The following is a 21299-nucleotide window of genomic DNA, read 5'->3' as shown; positions in this document are numbered from 1 at the left end:
CCGCTGCCGACATGAGCGGCAGCGATGACGACTTTCAACCTTCGATTGTCCTACGTCGTCCGCAGCCCAGAATCCGATCCTTGTCAAGTGGATCCCAGTCATCGGCTAATAAGCGCCAAAAGACAGTAGCGAGCAATGCCTTGGACGCAAGCATGCGCTCTTCCCCCTCGTCCTCTTCTACCGTCTCTGATCGTAAAGGAAAGGGAAAGGAACAGGTGCCTGTCACACCAACCGGTTCGACCACCTCGGTCGATCTCGATGAATCAGTCGACACACCTATTACCTTGTTGTCCGATGCTGAGGAAAAAGAATTGCTTGAAAACGGTGCGTCTCCTGCCGCAGCACTACCTGAAGAAGCCGACAGTCAAGATCCTATTTCCATCTCCGATGAGGAGCCGTTGGAGGACGACGAAGACACGGATGATGAGAGTGTCAGCGACAGCGAAAGCGACGCTCCACCTGCACGTTTACCGCAAGCTCGTCGTCGGGCTCGCGGTTCTTGGGTAAGATCATCGTTTTGACTTGGGTTTATGCGCGTTGATAGTTTTGACCATACCGGATTTTTAATGTTGTGCTTGAATTTAGTTCCAAAGAACCAGCGAAAGCATCAATGTGCAACATCCGGAACTTAAAAATGTCTGGAAGGATCTCAAAGAAAAGGAACAATTGCCAATCGTTCCGGTAGACCAACCCTCGGATCTAAAGTTGCCGCTTTTGCCCTTCCAGAAATATGGCGTTGGCTGGATGCTCCAGCAAGAAAAACTCAATGATGTAAGTCTATCTATACTGTCCATATTCGCTCACTCAATCATTAACCTTTTTGTTCTTACGCGTGTATTAGTTCAAAGGTGGCATTCTTGCTGTAAGTCAATCGCAAAACGCATTTTATTTCAGAACAAACGCTTACATTTTTTTCTTGTTGATGAATCAATAGGATGAAATGGGTATGGGCAAAACCATTCAAACAATTTCACTCTTACTGTCCGACAAGCAAAAGCCGAACCTGGTTATTGCGCCAACCGTGGCTGTGATGCAATGGAAACGTGAAATTGAAACACATACCGATAATGCTTTATCCGTCTATGTATTCCATGGTAATGTATACGTTGGAATCAGTGGCTTTTCGTTTTCCATACTAACCAACCTCATCCTTGTGATCATAGGCGCCAAACGCACCAATGAAATAGAAGAATTATTAGCCCATGATGTGGTGTTGACGACCTGTAAGTGGACTGAGCAGTTTCTCCTTCTTTACCGTGACTAATAGAAATCTTTCGTTTCTTTCAGACGCGATTGTAGAATCTCTTTTCCGTCGTCAAGAATATGGTGTCAAACGATTGACACAGATTATCAAAGAAAGATCCATATTACACAAAATTGATTGGCACCGTATCATTCTGGACGAGGTAAAATTAGAAGGTTCTTCTGATTTGTTTCCCTCACCTTTCTAATCGTCACCTTGGTAGGCTCATAACATCAAGGATCGTTCATGCAACACCGCTCGTTCAGTGGTAAGTACTTTAGTACACATGTTAATTTTCTCTGCTTTATTTGACATGGTCTACTCTAGTTTAATATGAAGGCCAAATTCCGATGGTCGCTTACCGGCACCCCGCTTCAGAACCGTGTTGGTGAACTATATTCCCTGATTCGCTTTATGCAAGCTGGTAATTTGTGTTACTCGCAATTTATTGCATGTTTGTTACTTGTCTAATAACTTGGTTTCTCCATTATTCAGATCCCTTCGCATATTATTTCTGCAAAAAGTGTCCCTGTAAGAGCATCAACTGGAAGTTTAGTGACAGAAAGGGATGCGACCATTGCGGTCACAAACCGATGGAGTAAGTGGCGTTTATGGTATGAAACGATGATGATTATTCATTGCTTTATTTCTTTTCTAGTCATTGCTGTTGGTGGAATAACGAAGTGCTCAAGCCGATTCAAAGTCACGGTCATGTGGGAGAGGGATCTGTTGCGATGGACAAGCTTCGTTTGTTACTGGACAAGATGATGTTGCGGCGTACCAAGATTGAATGCGCAGATGATCTTGGCCTTCCTCCACGTACCGTGACTATTCGGCGCGACGTGTTCAACGAAGAGGAAGAAGATGTGTATAATTCATTGTTCACTGATTCAGCCCGCAAATTTACCACCTACGTCGAAGAAGGCTCCGTACTCAACAATTATGCCAATATCTTTGAACTGCTTATGAAAATGCGCCAAAGTGGTATTGTATCGTCAGTGAACACAGCTCTGCGACCTGCATGTACTAAACATCCACTTTTTCCATGAAACAGCCAATCATCCTGATCTTGTGACAAAGAAAAAGGACATCTCTAACGACAAACAACTCGTCTGCATGCTCTGCAGCGAACCACCAGAGGTAGGCTTTTCTTCTTTCTTAGAAACCGGTTAAATAGAGGGTGACTAATGCATGAGTTGTTTTCATTTTTTTCCGCGCATGTTAGGATGCCATTGCGGCTGCTTGTAAACATGTCTTTTGCCGAGAGGTAAATTAGATTCAAAATATTAACTGGTCCGTGAGTTATGACTAATACGACGTGGATGCGTCTGTAGTGCTGCGTGCAATACTATCAGAGTTTTGATGGTGAAGGTGCTCTTGGCTATGGCAAACCCAAATGTCCCACATGCTTTGCCGATTTTTCAGTGGACTTTTCGCAACCTAGTATCGAATTCGAAAGTGGATCGAATACGCATGCGGCCTTTTCAAAAACAAGTATCATCAATCGTATCAATATGGATAAATGGAGAAGTTCCACCAAGATTGAAGCCCTTGTTGAAGAGCTCTCCAAATTACGTGCCGAAGACCGCACAATCAAGAGGTAAGGGGGAGGGCGTAGAATGCTAATGGATCAGCTCTGTATTGACATTTGACTCCTTTTTTTTCCATTATCTAGTATTGTATTCTCACAGGTAGACACACAAGAGACGGGAAAGGTGATGGTTGTTGTCGCAAAGGTGGACTAACCTTTTCTTGTTTCTATGATCATTAGTTTGTGAGCTTTCTGGATCTCGTTTACTGGCGTTTATCACGAGCTGGTTTTCAGTGTATCCGACTGGATGGTACCATGTCCCCTCAACAGCGCGATGCGGCTATCAATCAGTAAGTCACATGCAGGTGACAGTGGCATCGATGAAAAATGTTTATAGTTTTTTTTTTTTTTTTTTTTTTTTTTTTGCTTCCTTACAGCTTTATGACCAAATCCACCGTGACAGTATTCCTGATCAGCTTGAAAGCGGGCGGTGTCGCTCTTAATCTTACCGAAGCCAGTCGGGTGTTTATCTGGTAAGTGGACGCTCACTTTTTGTTTCGGATGCGATGTGACTAATTTGGGCATTTTTTCAACGATCAAAAAGTGATCCTTGGTGGAATCCCGTAAGTTTAAATATTTTACAACATGCATCATGATTTACTTATAGAGTTATGCCTCTCTTTCATTTTAGGCTGCCGAATGTAAGTGTTTACATCATGTGTAATTTTTCCAGAAAAATCATAGGTGCTGACTGACATTGTGTTTTCTTACCTTTTTCTTTCTGAAACGAATAGTACAAGTAAGTGTCTAATTAGCATCTGGAGATGGATACCGTGTCGGGTTTACTCACCAGATACTGCTTTTATAGGCTATGGATCGAATTCATCGTCTTGGACAACATCGACCGATCCGTATTACACGTCTCGTGATTGAAAACAGTATCGAAAGTCGTATCATTCAATTGCAAGAAAAGAAGCAGGCCTTGGTGGACAGCACATTAGGTAGGCTTCAGTGTTGGATGTGAGGTCTTTGTACAATCAATTTATCGTGCAATCTTAGGCAATGATCGATCGGCGTTGGAACGTCTTAGTGTGGAGGATCTGCGGTTCTTGTTCGTCATGTAACAAACGAAAAATTACAAGCATTCGGGAAATTCATTATCATTACATATCGCATATTTGGCATGGAGCAATGGAAAAAAGTCAGAATACAGAAAAGAACAATGGAAAAGTTTAAATTTTATCAATAGGTTATTAAATATACAATGAGGGTTAACGTTTTTTTACATGATGGAGTTACAAATAGAAATAAGCATGCATGTTACTGTATATGGTATAGAAAATTTTAGTGTTACAGAATCGCCTGGGTCATGCGATCGCGGAGGACTCGACGTTTGATTTCTCATGGGGCTGAAAGAAGGATTCCGCGCAATAGACGAACACCTGCCACAGATGCACCATGCTTAATAGCCATTTCCAGAGAGGATGACGTGAGGTGGAGAATAGATGGATATAGTCGCTCTTGTTCGTACGGGAGCTTTTCATTCTCTGTTCAGCGGCATTTAATACGATGGAAGGAATCCCCGACAGTTTCTCGTAGATTAGTGTTGCCTGATTCTGAATGTGTGTTACGAAACCATCGAACGAGGGCGGAGATGATAGTTTTCCTGATGGTGTTGATTCTTCTGTATTCTGAATCAGGCCGTAACGTGGGAAGGAGCGAGGTGTGGATGGCGAAAGAAGCGTGCTGGGGACCAATGGACTCGACATGATCATATCTGCCAATGACTGGTAAACGACCATGGTTGATGTAGACGCAGAGGCATCCGCTTCACCTGCGTGATCAACTTCAAAAGGGATATCGACTTTTACATCGGGCGACGACTGTGACCTTGATGCTTCAGTTACTGGCCTTGGGAGCGTCAAGACTGCGTCCGGCGCTAAAGTTTCTTGGTTGAAAAAGTGTATGCAATGCTCTGTTCCTCCCGTTGAACTGTCTCGTTGTTTGGTTGCCCGAGTGTCATTGTAATGTTGGCTGATGGCTGACAATACAGGCGAGCTGGAATCGTGGTTGGTCCCGCACAAGGACAGTCGAGGTTGATTGTCGAACGGGTTGCAAGCTGACGAACTGAGCAACGCCGGAACCATCGGCAACAGGGCGCCGTCTTGATGTACTGGATCGCTGTAAAGATGCCAATCGTTGGGTTCATTGGATCGGATGATAGGACTCATGGCCCAAAGACTACCGGTCATATGATCGTCCAAGTGTGAGCTCGTGGGCGTAACAGGTTCACTTGATTCAGGTGACGACGAAGGAGACAGATCGGCATTCGGAGGGTCCTCCATCGTGTCGGCACCATCTTCGCTTGGTTCCAAATAGATCCCGCGGTTCTCTGGCACGTAATCATCTTGTGGATCAAAGCAATGCCAGGATGTTTCGCCGGTATAAGGTTGAAAGAACGATAATTGATCGTCGTCTTGACAGACGGCAGAGTGATGTGAAGGATATATTTGGAGATCAGCTCCGCCGTCAAAAGATACGGGGTGATTAGACGCATCGGAGTCCGAGGGTTGTGCGAAAAAGTCATCCACAGGATCACACGATTCGATGGGTTTATTATCGTGTAAGGTCATTTTTGGGCGCTTCGACGCACCGGACATGTCGGCTTCTTCATCTTGGTCCTCCCAGTCAAGGTCGTCGAGTGGGTCCTGGAAAAGATATTCGTCTTCGAGGGATGGAAGCAGCGAAGGCGTGAATAAAATATCGTCCTCAGCCAGCATGACGGTGGGTCGAACCTCCGTCAATCCGACCAGGGTCTGCTGCGATTTGCTGTAAATGGTATGGATCAACAGGTTTTCATGGAAACTGTAGGGCGCTCGTCGTCGGTACAGCGGATCATTTTGCAGCGAAAACTTGTCGATGGTCGCATAAAACGCACGATGAGCTGTTTCAAGCTCAGCTTCGTCGCTGGTGAGATGAGGTTCAGTGGGATACAACTCAGCTGGCGCTTCATTGGCGTGACGCCGCAACGACTGTTGATGAATTGCATAAAAATCGTCTTCAAATTCGTCTTCGTCGTAATCTTCCATGATATCGTAAGCATACAGATGGTCATCGGCTTCCATTATGTCTTCATTATGGGCGTGAATATGAGGAGCAAAAAATGCATGCAGGCATTCCGGATGATGGTCGGACGGATCAGGTTGAAGTGCATGGCCACTGAATCTTTGAGAGTAAACGTCGTCTTCACTCAGGGCAGCTTCCGTTCGATCCGGATACCCATAGTCAATATGGTCCAGCACGTCGGACGTCTGTAAGAAGGGGGTTGAAACATGTAGCATGGTGTGTGTGGCTAGTGGTTGTTCTTTGTCGTCTAGGCGATCTGACAAAGAATGGGTTATTTTTTGTTTTTTGAAAAACGAAGCAGGAATACAAAAAGACAAAAGTGTGCAGTATTTAATAGATGCGAAAAAAAAGAGATGTGCTGGTGTGTTTGCTTTGGTTTATTTTATTTTATAGGATGGAAACGTTACAATAAAAAAAGGCATGACTTTTTGCAAACTTTAAATCGTCTCAATAAATGATATTTGAAGTACAATTTGTGTAACATTGACGAATCAGGTTATTGTCTGCAGTTCACTACATCATCTCAACCCACCTTGTTTGCTTCATCATTTTGGTTCAGTCAACACGATGTCTCAAGTCCAACTGTCGGTCCTTTTAAAAAAACTATTACAATCACTCCAACCGAGGTGTTTGTGATACACGATGTTTGATAATACCAAATGACACCAATAAAAAAAAGCCCAAGGGCGGAGTTCATGTCAGGTCGCGATAGTGATGTTAGTTTATTTTTACAGGGAACAGCTTCTAGTGTGGTAAGACAAACGGGGAGAGTTTGGTACCACGCCTCGAAATCTGTGAATGAAACATCCTGTTGTGTAAGCTATTTATCTAAATGAGGTCTAACATCTTTTTTTCTTTTCCAGTCATTGATTTTTCTCGTTTTCGCATGTTTTCATTAACTTTCTATTATGTAATGAGGAAGTATAAGAGAGATGAAGTATCAAGCGAACGCAGATACTGGAGAAAAAGATGGGTGGGTTTAGAGTGTAAAGGGATTTTTTTCGCCTTATCCCATGTCAGTTTTTATTGTTTTTGAAGGCGCGCAAGTGTCATTGCTAAAGGTGATCACCGATGTATTTTTCACAGTCAGATGAAGAATCCGACTGACGTCCACACCCATATGTCTCCCCGTCTCCGACTTGATCTTTTAGGCATCAACGGATGGAGTTTATTACGGCCTTGTTCAATGATCTAGCAAAGATTTCATTCAACCTGTAACCGTGTCCTCCCATCATATAATTTACATGTTCTCAGATAAATGTGAATAAAACATGATATAACAAGTGTTTGATCGTTTAAACGCCAGGTCGAAAAATCAGTAACATCAAACGCCATGTCCATTGTAGTCTGTTTAACGTTTTATGAAGTAACCCCTATCTATTTCGGTACCGTCAACATCATAAGATACTGAATCCATGATGCCCATTTCTTTACAGTCATCTGGATCAACAAAAAAAAAGTCTAGTCACTATTTGGTATTCGATGTCACAGAAGAGACGATTTCCGTCCGGCAATGAAATTACTTGATCCAAAAAAGAACAAGTCGCCTTGCCGTTTTGGAGTTCTTGGTTGTATGGAAAAAAGTTTGAAGCATAGTATTATGCTTCTCCGTTAATGACATGAACTAGCAACCTTACATTTGTTTGTTATGGTCAGAGATGTCATGTACTTTTTCGTTGTTCGTCTGCGTAATTCTTGTTCCTTCGGTAAGGTAATTGTTGATGTCATCCATCCTCAGGTGTTTCTTGTTTCGGCCGATTGATGCTCGAACCTGCCAGTGAATCAAGAGCAGTCATCTGTCTTAACTCTGAAAGCATATTTTTTGCCATGCTATATTTTTTTCACTAGTTGACGTCCAATTGACAAAGTTGGCAAATAGGCGGGTCACCGACGTTTTGTTTTCGTTTTTTACTGTTCCTTTTTCACAAGGCTTTTGACAGCCAAACGATGCCGGCACGGCAAAGGTCCGAAATCGGCAGCGCAAAATCCCTGTTCTTTGGGAACTGTTCTAGTTGCCTCGTAATGACAACATTTATGCATATTGTCTTTCTCATAACGTTGACGATAGACTGTCTGCGAACAGTGTTAATTTTGAAAGAAAACAGCGCCCAGAAAATAGAACATGGTACTGGCAAATAGTTCCATTTGCAAAAGTGCAGACTATCATAATGAGGACGAACGAAAAGATTGAAGGGATAATAAAAACAAGTTACATTCTCAATATAACGTTTTGCTTAGTAGTAACAAGAAAATCAAGTTTATCGAAATTTTTGTGATGGATGGGGTATACAGTTGGCATGAACTACTCTAAATATTATTTCATTACATTAGCGTACAATGTCGTTGGGGATGATGTGGTTGCTGTGGTGATGATGGTTTATCATTGACTTCACCGTTTTCTTGGTCACCGATCGGCTGTCTTGTTTCTGGAGGCGGATCTTGTCCTTCTAGTTTTTGCAGTTGCTCTAGTTGCGTCGCTGCACTTCGATGGCCCATGTTGGCGGCTTCTTTATACCACAGTTTGGCTTTGTCGATATTCTGGTCGGTGCCGATTCCCTTCTCGATGTAGAAACCGACAGTATAGAATGCTTTGGCCAATGTCCATCGCTCAGCACCAGAAATACTCGCAGCTCGTCGTGCCCACAAATACGCTTCTCTGTCGGATTGTTGCAGTACGTCCGGCGATCCCGTCAGATACCATCCCGAAAGCGCCAATGCTGCTTCCGCACTCGCTTGCTGCGCAGCACGCGTGTACCAGTATATTGATAAACTGTCATCCACTTCCACAAGTTCGCCGTGTTCGTACAATTCTCCTAACTTGACTTGACTCGGCGCATACCCCAACGTTGCGGCTTCATGAAGCAGTTCCACGGCATAGGCCGGGTCGGCAATAAAGTTGGAGTCGTTGCATTCGCCGTTCAATTGGATCATCGCCATAGCATGCAAGGCGTGTGGATTATCCGAGGAAGCGACCGAGGCGGCCCTCTGGAGCCAGCTCACAGCTTCGCGTCTTTGCGGCGTCTGTCCACAGTAACCCCGCAATAAGATCATACCCAGTTTGTACATGCTGGGGACATGGGTCAAATGGGCTCCTTTGCGATAAAAAATCATGGCACGATTGTTATCTTTGCGTGTGCCGATGCCGAGTTCGTGGCATACAGCGGTTCTGTAGGTCGCATCGTGATGATTTTGTTTCGAAGCCTGGACGTACCACAAGAAGGCGCGTTCGTGGTCGATTGGCAGACCGAGGGCTCCCATTCCGTAGCAGTTGGCTAGCAGGTACTGGGCTTCACTGTCTGCGGTCTTGCCTATGCCTTGACCCACCGTAGCTAACCGTTTCAATGTGCGTTGGGCTTCCACCAGCATCAGTTCGTTGGCATCGAGTTTTTTCTTGTCTTTCTTTCGGAGCAATTGATCGTCTTGGGATGAGGGTGAGATCAGCCATCCGGCTTGCATGAGCCCATAGCAGAGTTCCAGCTGGGCCCAACGATCGCCGGTCTTCCTCGCTTTCTTTCGCAAGGCATATATTTCTTCAATGGTTTTAGGTATGACCCATGACCGCTTGTATCGGTCGTCAAACGTGGACGTGGAACCAGTTGCCATGGAAGACCCCACGCGATGCTGGGATGTAAGAGGCGAATGGTACGTGAAAGGTTCTCTGCAGTGATGCGAGTTGAAATGCTTATTGTCGACAAATCGCGATGGCAGTGATGCGGTTGATGTTGATTGCCGTATATTGGCGGCGGTATCCTCAAGGAAATGATTTGCATTGTCGGGTGCAATATGGCGATATAGACCCGAGAACTCGTCAAAGTACCATTGGCCCACTTGATGCGGTTCGGTTCGTTGTCGATATTCATGGTTGATCATAGTTCGAGGATTAATGGAATCGGTAAAATCTACTGCTTCTTCTTCGTCGTTATCAGCGTTGTCTTCGTCTTCGTCGATGCCTGGATCCATGCTCTGGATGGCGCGTGGGGTCGGATTGGTTTTGGTTGGAGGTAACGCCTTGTTTTTCCAACTTTGTGTTGTTTCTAGCTGATGACCCATCGCTACTGCACAATGAAAGAAGAAAAAACTCGGTGAAAAGTCAAAAGAGCAGTTCAAATTGCCATTATCAAGGAAAATTGTGCTGCTTGCGTACAAGTTTGCTTTTCTTGACGCTAAATTTTCCGAGGATAAACTGCGGTCAAATAATAACAAATTCACCAAGCAAATATATGATCCTTTTGTCTCAAAATCCATTTATTCTGCGATGTCAATATAGATGCCCTGGCATTCCAGAAAAGTATACTACTTGCTAGTTGAAAGATGGAGGTACAACATCATTAAATGGGTTCGGGTGCAGGTTCAGCAAGAGATTCAACAGCCGCTGGGTTAAATCCATCGCTTCAATTTGGCTTTGTTTACCTCCAGTAAATAATCGATTCACCAGCAAACCATGGCCCAGAAGCCAATGGCCCACTGCAATATTAACGTCAACATCAACATCAACATCAACATCAACATTAACTGCAACAGCAAACGAAATCTGCAAACATGTATCTGTTCCACCGAACCGATCCACCCGTTGATTCGGTCACAAAAAAAAAAGTGATATTCAAATCAAATCGGTTTGATAAGCTTACTGCTGTATACGATCATTCTGTATTGTACAGCGTAATACAGGATAATTATTGGCTGTCATAATGTTGGCAAGGCTTGTAATCAATTCGCCTAATGCAGTAGGCGAAAGATTGTACAAAACATACTATAATATTAATGGTTGCGAAAATGAATGTCCAAAAAGCAGAACTTAATTGGCTATGCTAACTGCAACGACCATGTGCTATTATGGTACATCAACGGAGCGATTCAGTTGAAAAAAAACCAGGATAAACTTTTTTTGTAACCGTAGGATAAAAGCAATCAGCTTGTAGATGATAAAGGTTCTAGAAAAAACATTTATCCTGACATTTTCCCTGATTGATATGTGCTACTTGAATCATAATATTCGTCATCAAGAGTTTCTAATGGTGATTGTCTCCCAGACACTTGCAAGCAAAAAGTTTTCTCCTATACAGGTTATTCTAATACTTAGAGAAAGTTTTTATCATTGCACCGTTAAATATCTGCAAATCCATTCAGAGGTGATGATACATCCCACAAACAAATCATTGCTTTTACCGTCTGGCCAGGGAACACTACCCCACGCATTTTTGGAGCTTTGGAAACACCGACGAAAACAAAATTATTGCCCTTTAGATCGGTGCCTTTGAATACGGCAGAGGGCGATAGATTGATTGGATGGCAATCACGCAAACGGGTTGAAGCAGTCTGTCACACTTCTCAAGCCGGATAAAGGTTTTGGAAGGCCGCCTTTTTTTCTTTGGTATTTGCTGTGTTTACCTTGGACAAAACGCAACATATGATTGGATAAGTGAACATTGAACCATGACCCTGGCAATCGGATTTTGTGCGGTAACTGCAGGTCAGCTCAATCGTTTTTGGTTGCCTGTTGTCATTGCTTGTGGGTGAAAAGCAAGAATGCGCGAGTGAAAGAGGCGGAACTTAGTTTCTAAGCAGGATCGGAAATGCGGAACGATGTCATGCGAAAGCTAAACATCGGTTTGTTTCCCACGGTGCCCAGACGACGGTTTGGTAAAGCACTGGTAGACGTATTAGGTCATCGGAATTACGAGCAATGACCATTTTGGGAGCCTACCCACTGCATGAATACGGGACGACGGAAGCTTTTATAATACGACAGACCGGTCAGTCAGCAAAATTGCAAACTATGCATGTGATATCGCAATAACTAACGTACCAAGAAAGGCCCATGCCTACATTTTACCCCGCATTCACCCACCACCTTACTTTGTTTTGATAGGCACGGAGATTCAATCAGCGATCATCAAGTGTCATTTTCATATGCTTCATGGAAATCCTTTACACATTACAAAAAGTTCGTAATGGCTTCAATATAAAACCGAGAAACCTCAAGGCACCCCGATGGTTCTTCTCCTTCTTTTATTTTTATTTTTACTTGATAAATTTTTTATTTATTGATCATAGAGAAATATGAGCCGAAATAACAACAGCAGCACCAAAACACCCCTTCTTACCCATCTTGTTGCAGGCGGAGCGGCCGGTTTCATGGAAGCATGCACTTGCCATCCTCTCGATACAATCAAAGTGAGAATGCAACTCGCCAAGAACATTCAAAAGTCGGCATCCGTAAGTTAAAATGACCTTGTCTGCGGTTAGTGAGCGGCGATGGTTGACGCTGTTCTTTGATCTACAGGGAAAACGCCTGGGATTCTTTGGCGTAGGCATGAAGATCGTAAAGAACGAATCTTTTTGGGCTTTGTACAAGGGTCTTGGTGCGGTTGTATCTGGTATCGTCCCCAAAATGGCGATTCGATTCAGCTCGTTCGAACTCTACAAAAGTTGGATGGCTGATGCGGATGGCAAAGTAAGCACCACCGCCGTCTTTCTCGGTAAGTGGTCGTCAGCAGGGCTACCTTGGTTGTCTCGTGCTAACATAGAATGGTTCATTAGCTGGTCTTGCCGCTGGTACGACCGAAGCCGTTTTGGTGGTATCGCCCATGGATCTTATCAAGATTCGCTTGCAGGTGCAGTGACCGAGCGTACATGGGGAGGAATACATGGAGCAGATTGTTGACTTATCGTCGCGTAGGCCCAGCGTCATTCGATGGCTGATCCAATGGATATCCCAAAGTACCGCAATGCACCACATGCTGCCTACACCATTGTCCGTGAAGAAGGTGTTCGTGCTTTGTACAAAGGCGTTACTCTCACGGCATTGCGACAAGGTATGTATTCACCGGACACCTCCAGGGTCCTTTCTTTATGTTCGTTAAGGCGATAATGGCATGTACTTAAATGGTTTCCTTTTATTAGCGACGAACCAAGCGGCTAATTTCACGGCCTATCAAGAGTTGAAGGCGATGGCAAAGACGGCACAGAAACTGGATGAACTGCCTTCATATCAGCATTTGGTATTGGGTGGTGTGTCTGGTGCGATGGGTCCTCTGTGCAATGCACCGATCGATACGATCAAGACTCGCATACAAAAATCCAGTGTTCCTGGTTCCGGTTGGGATCGTTTCAAGGTGGTGACAACGGAGATTATGCAAAAAGAAGGTTTCCGAGCATTTTACAAGGGATTGACACCACGCTTGTTACGTGTCGCTCCTGGTCAAGCTGTCACCTTTATGGTGTATGAAAAAGTCAAGTCCTGGATCGATACCGTGACCGAAAAGGTCAAGGAAGGAGAACCCATTACCAAGATCGTTACAGCTCAAAAGTAAAAGAAAAAGACTAACTAACCCACCAAGAAAACAAAACAACACGATGTATTTTTATGATCTACTACAATATAAAACGACGCACTCATTCCTTTCTCTCTATCTTCTTTGCTTTCATCTTTCCCGGTAATAAAGAATAAAAGTGGATTTTTTATTCTCTCTATCCTTGCTGCAAGTTCAGAGACAACTGCCTCTCTGGAGAAAAAACGAAATTCCCATGTGTGTGAATTGCATGTGATCATCAGATACACAGTATGACATTATTTATTTGTTGGATAGAATCTATCTAGAGTTTAAGCTTGAGCAGCAAAGACTTCGGCAAGTTTGCCTTCCTTGTGAGCGTCTTCGAGAGTCTTGCGGAGAGCTTCCAACTTGGGCAAGTCCTTGTTCTTTGCAATGATATCATCGAGCAACTGAAGCTGGCGATCGATATCATCGGGGCTGGGCGTGGTTCCCGCGGGTAAAGCGTAGTTGTTGTCCTTGACCAAGTTCTTGATCAATTTCTTCTCCTTCTTGACCGCGCGCTTAACGGCTTCCTTATCCTTCTTGGCGTTAGCCTGAGCTTCCTTGGCTTCAGCTTCGGCCTTCTCCTTGGCGATACGTTCCTCTTCAGCCTTGCGAGCAGCTTCTTCGGCAGCGGCCTTTTCAGCAGCAGCCTTGGCATCCTTCTTGGCGTTTCTACGCTTCTTATCTTCGGCGCGGAACTTGGCGATACGAGGATCCAGGCTTAAGCAGACATCGACAATCTTGCGAAGACGGGCATTGTCTTCCTTCTTGAGCTGAGCACGCTGAGCACGGTTCTTCTTTTCTTGGTAACGCTTGTCATCACGGCTGTCGGCACCTTCGGCACCTTCCTTATCGAGCCATTCAAAGGTTCTCCACGAGTCAAAGTTGTACCAGAAATCGTAGAAATGTTCGACTTCTTCCTTGGTGGATTCTTCGTTGCCGAGGAGGGGCACGGGCTGCTTGTTGGAGAAACGGGATTCACGTTCGAACACAGGACCCCATAATTTGTAAAAGTTGCCGGTGGATTTAGCAGTGGGCACATCTTCATCGAGATCGGCCATACCGAAATCGACGGAATCGTACTGACGACGGAGGACAGGGTTCATCAAAGTATCGTAAGCCTTGGCAATACACTTGAAGAAAGCATCATCGTTCTTATCGGCCTTCTTATCGGGATGGTGCAACAAGACCATACGACGGTGAGCCTTCTTGATTTGCTCCTCGTTAGCCTTGTAACGGTACTTGGTCAAACCCAAGACAGCATAGTTATCCTGAGTCTTCCACTGTGTGGGGTCGGTGTTGACAGTGTTGGTATCGACTTCCTCGTATTCAAAGTCAACCTTTTCTTCTTCAACGACTTGTTCGGCCTTTTCTTTAGCTTGATGAAGTTCATCTTCGGAGAAAGTACGGTTATGTCTCTTTCTGCGAGCATGGGCCAAGAAGTGAGGACCCACAGGTTCAAGGAGACGATCGATGGAATCGCTCAAAGAAGAGTGAACAACGGAAGCCTGATCGGCCTTGTAAGTGGAAGGAGGAGGGGGAAGCAAGAAATCCAAGGTAAGCGACATGATGACAAGGTCGGTAGATGAAGAAACACCCTTTGCCCTGTCGGCCCAACCGAGTAATGAAAAAAAAAAAAAGCATTACTGCGTAAAAATCAAGTCACGGCAACCAATTGCTTATCAGTGGCAGACCAATCAAATGAATGGTTTTACCATGTACCCGTCTTCTGTTTTTTATTGCTTGCCAAAAGCTTATTATGGACCGAAACGGCATTAACAATCTTGTTTTAATAACGTAAAAGTAGACATTGATTATCGTTTTAAAGATGCATTGTGTTGGCGTTTGCAAAGTAAAGGAGGCTTAGCTCGACGAATTAATGTGAGGCGGAGATTCAAGTGTCCAAGGACAAATGGGAAGGGTCATGAATAGGATTTGGTGGATTAATTTTTTTTGATGCGTCCAGCGCTTTTATCGAGTCGTCGCTCTTTGCATTTTTGGCCTCGTGTTTCCGTCATGAATACAAAGGTTCTGCCAGTCGATATTACCCACTTTCGCTTTCAAGCACAGCCGGACGATGAATTTGGGGTCCAAAATGCGAAACCGGTCATCACCAAAGAGACGGATCAAACCGCCATTCTCGAAGCCGTTCGAGAACTGAAAGCAGGTCAAGCTGTTGGCATACCGACCGAGACAGTGTACGGATTAGCAGCCAATGCTTTGCAGGAAGATGCCGTGGCCAAGATCTTTGCCGCCAAGAATCGACCGGCAGATAATCCACTCATTGTGCACGTTTCTTCGCTGGACATGCTGAAAACGTTCATGCCGGACAACACCATTCCGCCAGTGTACCTTCCCATTATCAAAAAGCTGTGGCCGGGACCCTTAACCATCATTCTTCCGAGCTCTCCTATGATTCCCTCTACCGTTACCTGCAGTCAACCTACTGTCGCCGTCCGCTTTCCCTCTCATCCTGTTGCTCGTGCTCTCATCGACGCCTGTGGATTTCCATTGGCCGCGCCTTCCGCCAATTCCTCGGGTAAACCATCTCCGACTTTGGCGAGCCACGTTTTCCATGATTTGCAAGGCAAAATACCTCTGATCCTCGATGGCGGACCTTGTGATGTAGGTGTCGAAAGCACAGTATTGGATGCTCTTCGTACTCCGCCCGCCATTCTACGTCCTGGCGGCATCACCTATGAATCCTTGCTGTCCCTTCCTCACATGAACAAATTGCAAGTGTATCGCAAACATTTTGTCGATGAAGCACTGGAACAAGCACCGACCACTCCCGGTATGAAATATCGTCACTACTCTCCGGATGCCAAAGTCGTGCTTTTTGAGCATTCAGACAAAGTCAGCGAGACAACCGTGCACGAGGTGTTTGAAACGAAATGGAAATCTGAATTAGCAGGATTTCAGAAAGCGGGTGTGACGGTGCGTAAAGTGGGAGTTCTGCAGACGACTCCGGAAGGAGAAGCATGCCATTGGGAACAAGTGCAATCCAAAGACGGGGTAGAATACATCGAGATCCAAATGGGACGACGTGGGCATCCGGAAGAAGTAGCGCGCGGCATGTTTAAAGGATTACGTGAACTGGATTCTCGCGGCGTGGATCTCATTTTTGTGCAAGGGATTCCCGAACTCCACGAAGGCATGGCTGTTATGAATCGATTAAGAAAAGCGGCCTCCAAAATCATTGACCTCGGGGAACTCTAAAAAATAGAATATAGACAAGTAAAAAGACACAGAAAGAGAAAAAGGATCCGGATATGAAAGTAATGCGTATGCTTCATTCCCACATTATTTGTATAGAGGAATAATGGCAATTTAACTGTATATAAAAAACCTCAAGGCATTGCTATTTCGTTGACGCTACAGATTTATTTCTCGATTTTTATTTTTAACCATATGGTGAAATTTCTAATTTAATGACTTTTAATCATCATCACCGTTACGTTCTCTATACTCATCCAGCGGTTCCACCATGATGGCGTCTTCAAGGTCAAATGTGATGCCTGGGTCAGTTTTGATGGGGCTATTTTGCGTTTGAGCTTGGGCCATACTGAATTCCATATTGTTTGTATTGGCGCTCTTGAATTGTTCAAGCTGTTCTGGTGTTAAATGCATGACGGGAACAATTGGTGCCTTTGATGCGCCTGTGTGGCTGTCACTTTGCATGAGGGGCGCTAATCCAAACCATGTCAGCTGTTACTTGAAGGGTTTCTCAAACAACAAACTGTGTATATCTCCTACCGCTAGCTACCAGCACTCCAAAGTTGACCAAGACTATCCATGTTGCGCGCATGATTGATAATGAAAAGAATTGGTTGCCTTAGATACGAATTTGTAACGTTTTATATACTTGTTCATTGCTTTACTGTTGGTTCATGAAGCCGCGGAGCTTTTTTTCCTCTGCGAAAATAAACTCGGGCATATCATTCGCCAATTTCGGCACACAAATGGGGTCTAGTTCAAAAGCTAACCAAGGAAGGCGCATTACCTCTATCAATGGGCCGATTAAACTTTTTTACGATCTGTTTGTATCCTGTGGAGATGAACAATCACTCTATGAAAACACCATCCTCTCCTTTCCCATTTTGGCAATACGTGATTACAACATTGGAACGCGCTGATGACTGACATGGATCGATCCAACGATGGACACATGATTTTATGCCAGTTATTGTACAAACGAGTTGATGTGAGAATGTTTCGATGAATAGTCTTTTTTCATACGTATCTAAAAAACAAAGAAGATGGCTTGTTGTACATTGTTTTCCAGTTTTATTTGTTATTCGCAACGCGACGTGCATCCATCTAAGCCGCGTGAACAATTTCTTTCCAAAGGGTATCATTCAGGTAGTGAATATTATCGCACCCAATGCCCTTGTTGATCTTGCGGCTGTGACGAGAAAGAAAATAGATTCCATGATTAACTCACTTTAGCCAGAACAATAGATAGATAGATAGATCAAATATAATCACTTACATGTCTTGTGTGCTCATCTTCAGCAATCCAACCGCCAATGCATTTTCTTTTCCTTCAGCCATGATAGCCACCACTGACTCGTTGGGTAGATCCACGTCCATACGAGCCCCCTTGGATGTTAAACCGGGACACATGATATTGGCACCCGAAAGCACAAACTTGATAGCACCTCGGTCTACCTGCAACTTGGGCAGAATATCCGGATCTGTATAAAAACAACAAACATATCATCAGTCATTGAGAAGGGTGTGGCTTCTGACGATGTACTTGATTCGGCCTGTATGCTTACATTTATGGAGCAGCACCAGCGTGGGGAAGTAAGGACCGTCAAAATGCTGGAAGAAGAGAATGGTGCCATTGACGGACAAGAACGAAATGTGTTCGTGACTATTTGGACAAAACGGTCAGAAATTGAAGCCTAATGAAAACGTCACTTATTGGCGCAAGGCTTTACCCTTTAATTTGGACAATGGGGGTCTTCTTCGGTATCAGATCGTCCATAATGGGTTCCATCATGGGATACTGTTCAATGAGCTTGGACCGAATTGCACGCTGCACGGAAGACTTGAGCTGCGATTGACCGGCAATATTCTCAGGAAAGTTGAATCTTGGATAAAAGAAGGGATTGATGTTAGTTTTTATCGCACAAGGCACCCGACAAGGTGTGGAATGTTCTTGATTACTTTTTGAACATGTTTGTCGCAAGGTGATAAGTTGCAGCAACAGAAAATTGTGGCACGCTCCCCAAAAATGACAACCCCGTTTTGTGAATCCGAGTCACGCCGACCGAAATACCGTCCCTCTTTGCCGTCCCCGCTTCCTTTCTCCCTTAAGCAGGTTATATCCTCCATGGGCTCCAATTCATGGCTTCACCGCTTCCGGCGTCTTGATGCCTACGCAAAAACATTAGACGACTTTCGTATACGAACCGCCACTGGTGCCACAGGTAAAAAAGAAAGCGTGACGTTCATACAGTGGTCTTCATGTTTAGGCTGACCAGTGTTCATCGGTTAGTCAGCCTCATCAGTGCGATCGTGATCGCTGTGCTGGTTATTTTCGAAGTTGGTAGATACCTCACGCCAGAGATGCATTCAGCTATTATCGTTGACGGCGGAAAATCGGTAGCTATAATAAAAAGGCAATGAATTCATTGGCCCATATCTGATTAAACACCCACTTTTGTACAGGAAAAACTCCCCATCTCTTTCGATATCACGTTTCCAGAACTTCCATGTTACTGTAAGGGCAATCCAGCTAACATTTATTTGAGATTACTGTCTTAACGGATATCTTTGTAGTATTGAGCTTGGATGTGATGGACGAAAGTGGCGAACACATCAGCGGTTATGAGCACGACGTGACAAAGGTTCGATTGGACGCCGCTGGAAAAGAAATCACAAAGGAAAAGGCCAAAAGTAAGCAATTTGACTTGGAAGTTGCCATAGAAAATTCATTGACGGGTAGCTAATAACGCGTCGGATCAGGTCTGAGCAATACACTTCCTGCACAGGATGTCTTGGCCTCTGATAAGTCCAGCTGCGGCGATTGTTATGGTGCAAATCCAAAAGGCGTAGCCAATCCATGCTGTAACACATGTGAAGATGTCCAGACGGCTTATGCCGATATGGGATGGGCATTCAATCCAGATACGGTTGCACAAGTAAGCCTCAATTTAGTAGCCGTGCCCCTCGTCTTTATGCTGATGCTTTTTATTTTTCCTTGATGGGCGCGATAGTGTATTCGAGAGGGATGGAAGGAAAAGATGGAATCTCAGTCGCATGAAGGATGTCGCATGCATGGCCGTCTATTAGTGAACAAAGTGCGCGGTAATTTCCACTTTTCACCTGGCCGAGCTTTTGCGCATGGTGCGGCTCATGTTCACGACGTTCGATCCTATCTGGCCGCCAATCATAATTTCAAGCATTCTATTCATCATCTTCAATTTGGCGATCAAGGTTATCAATTGTACAAACAGAAGCGCACCAAATCATCTGGTTTGACCAATCCACTTGACGGTACCGAGTGGGGTTATCCAAAAGGTTCGTATCGAATGAATACATGTAAAATAACGGTAGCGTTGACTGAATTGGTTTGATCATTCTAGCCACCATGATGTACCAATTCTTTTTGAAAATTGTCCCTACACAATTTGACTATTTGAACGGCCGTTCTCTGCGTACTTTCCAGTATTCCGTCAGTCGCCACGAGCAAGATCTAGCCCAGCAACCGCAGGGAGGATTACCAGGTAAGCTAATTTTTTGGACCTTGTCATTTCATGTCAAAGTCTGACCATTCAATAGGTGTATTCTTCATGATGGATTTTGCTCCTATGCTCATTGTGCATACAGAACGTCGGATATCTTTTGCCAGCTTTATGACCAGCCTTTGTGCCATTGTGGGAGGCATTTTCACCGTGGCCGGTATCGTTGATGGCATTTTATACAGAGCAGAACGAACATTTGGGAAAAAGGCAGAAATGGGAAAGCATCTGTAAGTAAAATGGAACATCTATCCCCATCACTCCACCAACAAAAGTTTTGGCAATGACGCACAGTTCGCAAACGATTTCTTTTTTTTTTTTGGGTCAACGAATATTACGTGTATGTATGGATATTGGCTGATGTTCATTAAGATATCCAATTCTCATGTGCTGGAGAATAAACATCTAAAACAACTATTTGTTCCTGTTATACTTGCATTGTCATGGGAAGCGCATAAAAAGATTTGTAAGAAAATTTAATTCCCAGTGGAAACTGCAATTGATCAAAACTCGCAAACGTCCACATTGGCACTTGAATAACTTGATCGAGTTTGACAAGTAGACAAAAAAAATAAGCAATGCTCACCTTTTTCGCCTCAAGTAAGTAGCATTGGTAGGGAAATTGTTAAAGAATTTCACCTTATTCACGGCATGTCTAAACAGTTACTGCTTCAGGGGGTTGGCCAAACTCTGGAAAAATATGGCTGCGAGTGGTTTTGGAACTCCGTACCAATGCAATCACAGTCATCATTAATTTTTCGTTCTTGCAGCTCATTGGTTGCTCCGCACGTCTGAGTTAAATCCATGACCGGACGCGACATTTGACTGTGACAAGTCAGCATTCCATCATCCCGCGTACAATTTTTACACAAAAATTGGTAGTGAAAAGTAATTGTTGAAGCGTCCACTGCTTTCTGTAAAAATGCAACAACGTTTAATGCATTGCATCATGTCAACAATCGTAAGTAACAAGGCTAAAGTCATCAAATTGGTTTCAACAAATTCCGGTTGAGGTGTCTTCGGGTTACCCCACAAATGGCTTTTTATTTTATTTATATGGTTATTGATCTGCACAAATGACGATATGGTATGTTCGAACTTTGAATTCTTCGGATGTCGTGGGATCTCGGACGGGGCACTCGAACGATTTTAAGACCGCCCGACTTTTTTAGTGCTACGCTTGCCATATTCATCGCCACTGCGGAACGGAAATACCCGTGGCGTTTCGTCATGCATATCGTATACATTTCATTCGATTCTTTAAAGTATGTCAATTGTTCGCTCGAGTGACGCGTTCTCTCATTGAGCCGTGGCATGGAGAAATCCGCTGC

At 44.2% G+C, this 21299-nt stretch overlaps 10 protein-coding genes across 10 annotated transcripts; 5 read left to right on the top strand and 5 right to left on the bottom strand.

Moving 5' to 3' along the window:
* Positions 1-152: 152 nt before the first annotated feature.
* BYT42DRAFT_494195 (SNF2 family N-terminal domain-containing protein) lies at positions 153-3430 on the top strand (the record flags this gene model as incomplete). The annotated part of the gene is made up of 16 exons (XM_051564284.1): positions 153-503; positions 586-771; positions 842-862; positions 935-1094; positions 1164-1223; positions 1288-1406; positions 1467-1511; positions 1571-1667; positions 1739-1841; positions 1902-2227; positions 2298-2383; positions 2578-2843; positions 2919-2964; positions 3015-3124; positions 3251-3307; positions 3379-3430. The coding sequence occupies 16 exons, from the start codon at positions 153-155 to the stop codon at positions 3428-3430; spliced, it is 2085 nt and encodes a 694-aa protein (XP_051424227.1).
* On the top strand, positions 3227-4020 carry BYT42DRAFT_286624 (uncharacterized protein). Its single transcript, XM_051562864.1, has 5 exons — positions 3227-3307; positions 3379-3397; positions 3466-3479; positions 3643-3775; positions 3834-4020. The coding sequence occupies exons 4-5, from the start codon at positions 3646-3648 to the stop codon at positions 3896-3898; spliced, it is 195 nt and encodes a 64-aa protein (XP_051424226.1). The 5' UTR covers positions 3227-3307; positions 3379-3397; positions 3466-3479; positions 3643-3645; the 3' UTR covers positions 3899-4020.
* BYT42DRAFT_564727 (uncharacterized protein) lies at positions 4020-6278 on the bottom strand. Its single transcript, XM_051567777.1, has one exon. It carries the CDS (start codon positions 6113-6115, stop codon positions 4142-4144), a length of 1974 nt encoding a protein of 657 aa, XP_051424225.1. The 5' UTR covers positions 6116-6278; the 3' UTR covers positions 4020-4141.
* A 1887-nt stretch (positions 6279-8165) lies between these two features.
* BYT42DRAFT_564725 (uncharacterized protein) lies at positions 8166-10237 on the bottom strand. Its single transcript, XM_051567776.1, has 2 exons — positions 9609-10237; positions 8166-9542 (listed from the first exon to the last, which is right to left on the bottom strand). Exons 1-2 carry the CDS (start codon positions 10143-10145, stop codon positions 8223-8225), a joined length of 1857 nt encoding a protein of 618 aa, XP_051424224.1. The 5' UTR covers positions 10146-10237; the 3' UTR covers positions 8166-8222.
* Positions 10238-11855: 1618 nt separating this feature from the next.
* On the top strand, positions 11856-13356 carry BYT42DRAFT_564722 (mitochondrial carrier domain-containing protein). The gene is made up of 5 exons (XM_051567775.1): positions 11856-12116; positions 12184-12379; positions 12441-12514; positions 12580-12715; positions 12804-13356. The coding sequence occupies exons 1-5, from the start codon at positions 11961-11963 to the stop codon at positions 13211-13213; spliced, it is 972 nt and encodes a 323-aa protein (XP_051424223.1). The 5' UTR covers positions 11856-11960; the 3' UTR covers positions 13214-13356.
* BYT42DRAFT_564721 (DnaJ domain-containing protein) lies at positions 13357-15140 on the bottom strand. The gene has a single exon (XM_051567774.1). It carries the CDS (start codon positions 14782-14784, stop codon positions 13504-13506), a length of 1281 nt encoding a protein of 426 aa, XP_051424222.1. The 5' UTR covers positions 14785-15140; the 3' UTR covers positions 13357-13503.
* Positions 15141-15162: 22 nt separating this feature from the next.
* Positions 15163-16586, top strand: BYT42DRAFT_564720 (DHBP synthase RibB-like alpha/beta domain-containing protein). The gene has a single exon (XM_051567773.1). The coding sequence runs from the start codon at positions 15173-15175 to the stop codon at positions 16433-16435; it is 1263 nt and encodes a 420-aa protein (XP_051424221.1). The 5' UTR covers positions 15163-15172; the 3' UTR covers positions 16436-16586.
* Positions 16587-16654: 68 nt separating this feature from the next.
* On the bottom strand, positions 16655-17024 carry BYT42DRAFT_612769 (uncharacterized protein; the record flags this gene model as incomplete). The annotated part of the gene is made up of 2 exons (XM_051571669.1): positions 16655-16905; positions 16973-17024. The coding sequence occupies 2 exons, from the start codon at positions 17022-17024 to the stop codon at positions 16655-16657; spliced, it is 303 nt and encodes a 100-aa protein (XP_051424220.1).
* A 309-nt stretch (positions 17025-17333) lies between these two features.
* Positions 17334-18427, bottom strand: BYT42DRAFT_564718 (PUA-like domain-containing protein). The gene is made up of 5 exons (XM_051567772.1): positions 18392-18427; positions 18163-18315; positions 17998-18095; positions 17709-17913; positions 17334-17621 (listed from the first exon to the last, which is right to left on the bottom strand). Exons 1-5 carry the CDS (start codon positions 18400-18402, stop codon positions 17537-17539), a joined length of 552 nt encoding a protein of 183 aa, XP_051424219.1. The 5' UTR covers positions 18403-18427; the 3' UTR covers positions 17334-17536.
* A 31-nt stretch (positions 18428-18458) lies between these two features.
* Positions 18459-20202, top strand: BYT42DRAFT_544905 (endoplasmic reticulum vesicle transporter-domain-containing protein; the record flags this gene model as incomplete). Its single annotated transcript, XM_051565781.1, has 8 exons — positions 18459-18654; positions 18684-18829; positions 18896-18947; positions 19007-19123; positions 19193-19368; positions 19444-19747; positions 19813-19953; positions 20057-20202. The coding sequence occupies 8 exons, from the start codon at positions 18459-18461 to the stop codon at positions 20200-20202; spliced, it is 1278 nt and encodes a 425-aa protein (XP_051424218.1).
* Positions 20203-21299: the final 1097 nt, after the last annotated feature.

Source organism: Radiomyces spectabilis (assembly GCF_025331425.1).
Source record: "Radiomyces spectabilis strain NRRL 2753 chromosome Unknown BYT42scaffold_5, whole genome shotgun sequence".
Classification (NCBI taxonomy): Eukaryota; Fungi; Mucoromycota; class Mucoromycetes; order Mucorales; family Radiomycetaceae; genus Radiomyces; species Radiomyces spectabilis.
This window is presented reverse-complemented; position numbering and strand designations above follow the sequence as displayed.

Coding starts and splice junctions, on each gene's coding strand:
- BYT42DRAFT_564720 (XM_051567773.1), top strand. CDS start 15,173: ATGCGTCCAGCGCTTTTATCGAGTCGTCGCTCTTTGCATTTTTGGCCT.
- BYT42DRAFT_564721 (XM_051567774.1), bottom strand. CDS start 14,784: ATGTCGCTTACCTTGGATTTCTTGCTTCCCCCTCCTCCTTCCACTTAC.
- BYT42DRAFT_286624 (XM_051562864.1), top strand. CDS start 3,646: ATGGATCGAATTCATCGTCTTGGACAACATCGACCGATCCGTATTACA. Junction 3,776..3,833: donor CTTGGTGGACAGCACATTAG/GTAGGCTTCAGT, acceptor GTGCAATCTTAG/GCAATGATCGATCGGCGTTG.
- BYT42DRAFT_564725 (XM_051567776.1), bottom strand. CDS start 10,145: ATGGATTTTGAGACAAAAGGATCATATATTTGCTTGGTGAATTTGTTA. Junction 9,543..9,608: donor AATCAACATCAACCGCATCA/CTGCCATCGCGA, acceptor CCTTTCACGTAC/CATTCGCCTCTTACATCCCA.
- BYT42DRAFT_564727 (XM_051567777.1), bottom strand. CDS start 6,115: ATGCTACATGTTTCAACCCCCTTCTTACAGACGTCCGACGTGCTGGAC.
- BYT42DRAFT_564722 (XM_051567775.1), top strand. CDS start 11,961: ATGAGCCGAAATAACAACAGCAGCACCAAAACACCCCTTCTTACCCAT. Junction 12,380..12,440: donor CACCACCGCCGTCTTTCTCG/GTAAGTGGTCGT, acceptor ATGGTTCATTAG/CTGGTCTTGCCGCTGGTACG. Junction 12,716..12,803: donor TCTCACGGCATTGCGACAAG/GTATGTATTCAC, acceptor TCCTTTTATTAG/CGACGAACCAAGCGGCTAAT.
- BYT42DRAFT_564718 (XM_051567772.1), bottom strand. Junction 17,914..17,997: donor GCTGGTGCTGCTCCATAAAT/GTAAGCATACAG, acceptor GTTTTTATACAG/ATCCGGATATTCTGCCCAAG. Junction 17,622..17,708: donor AAGATGAGCACACAAGACAT/GTAAGTGATTAT, acceptor TTCTCGTCACAG/CCGCAAGATCAACAAGGGCA.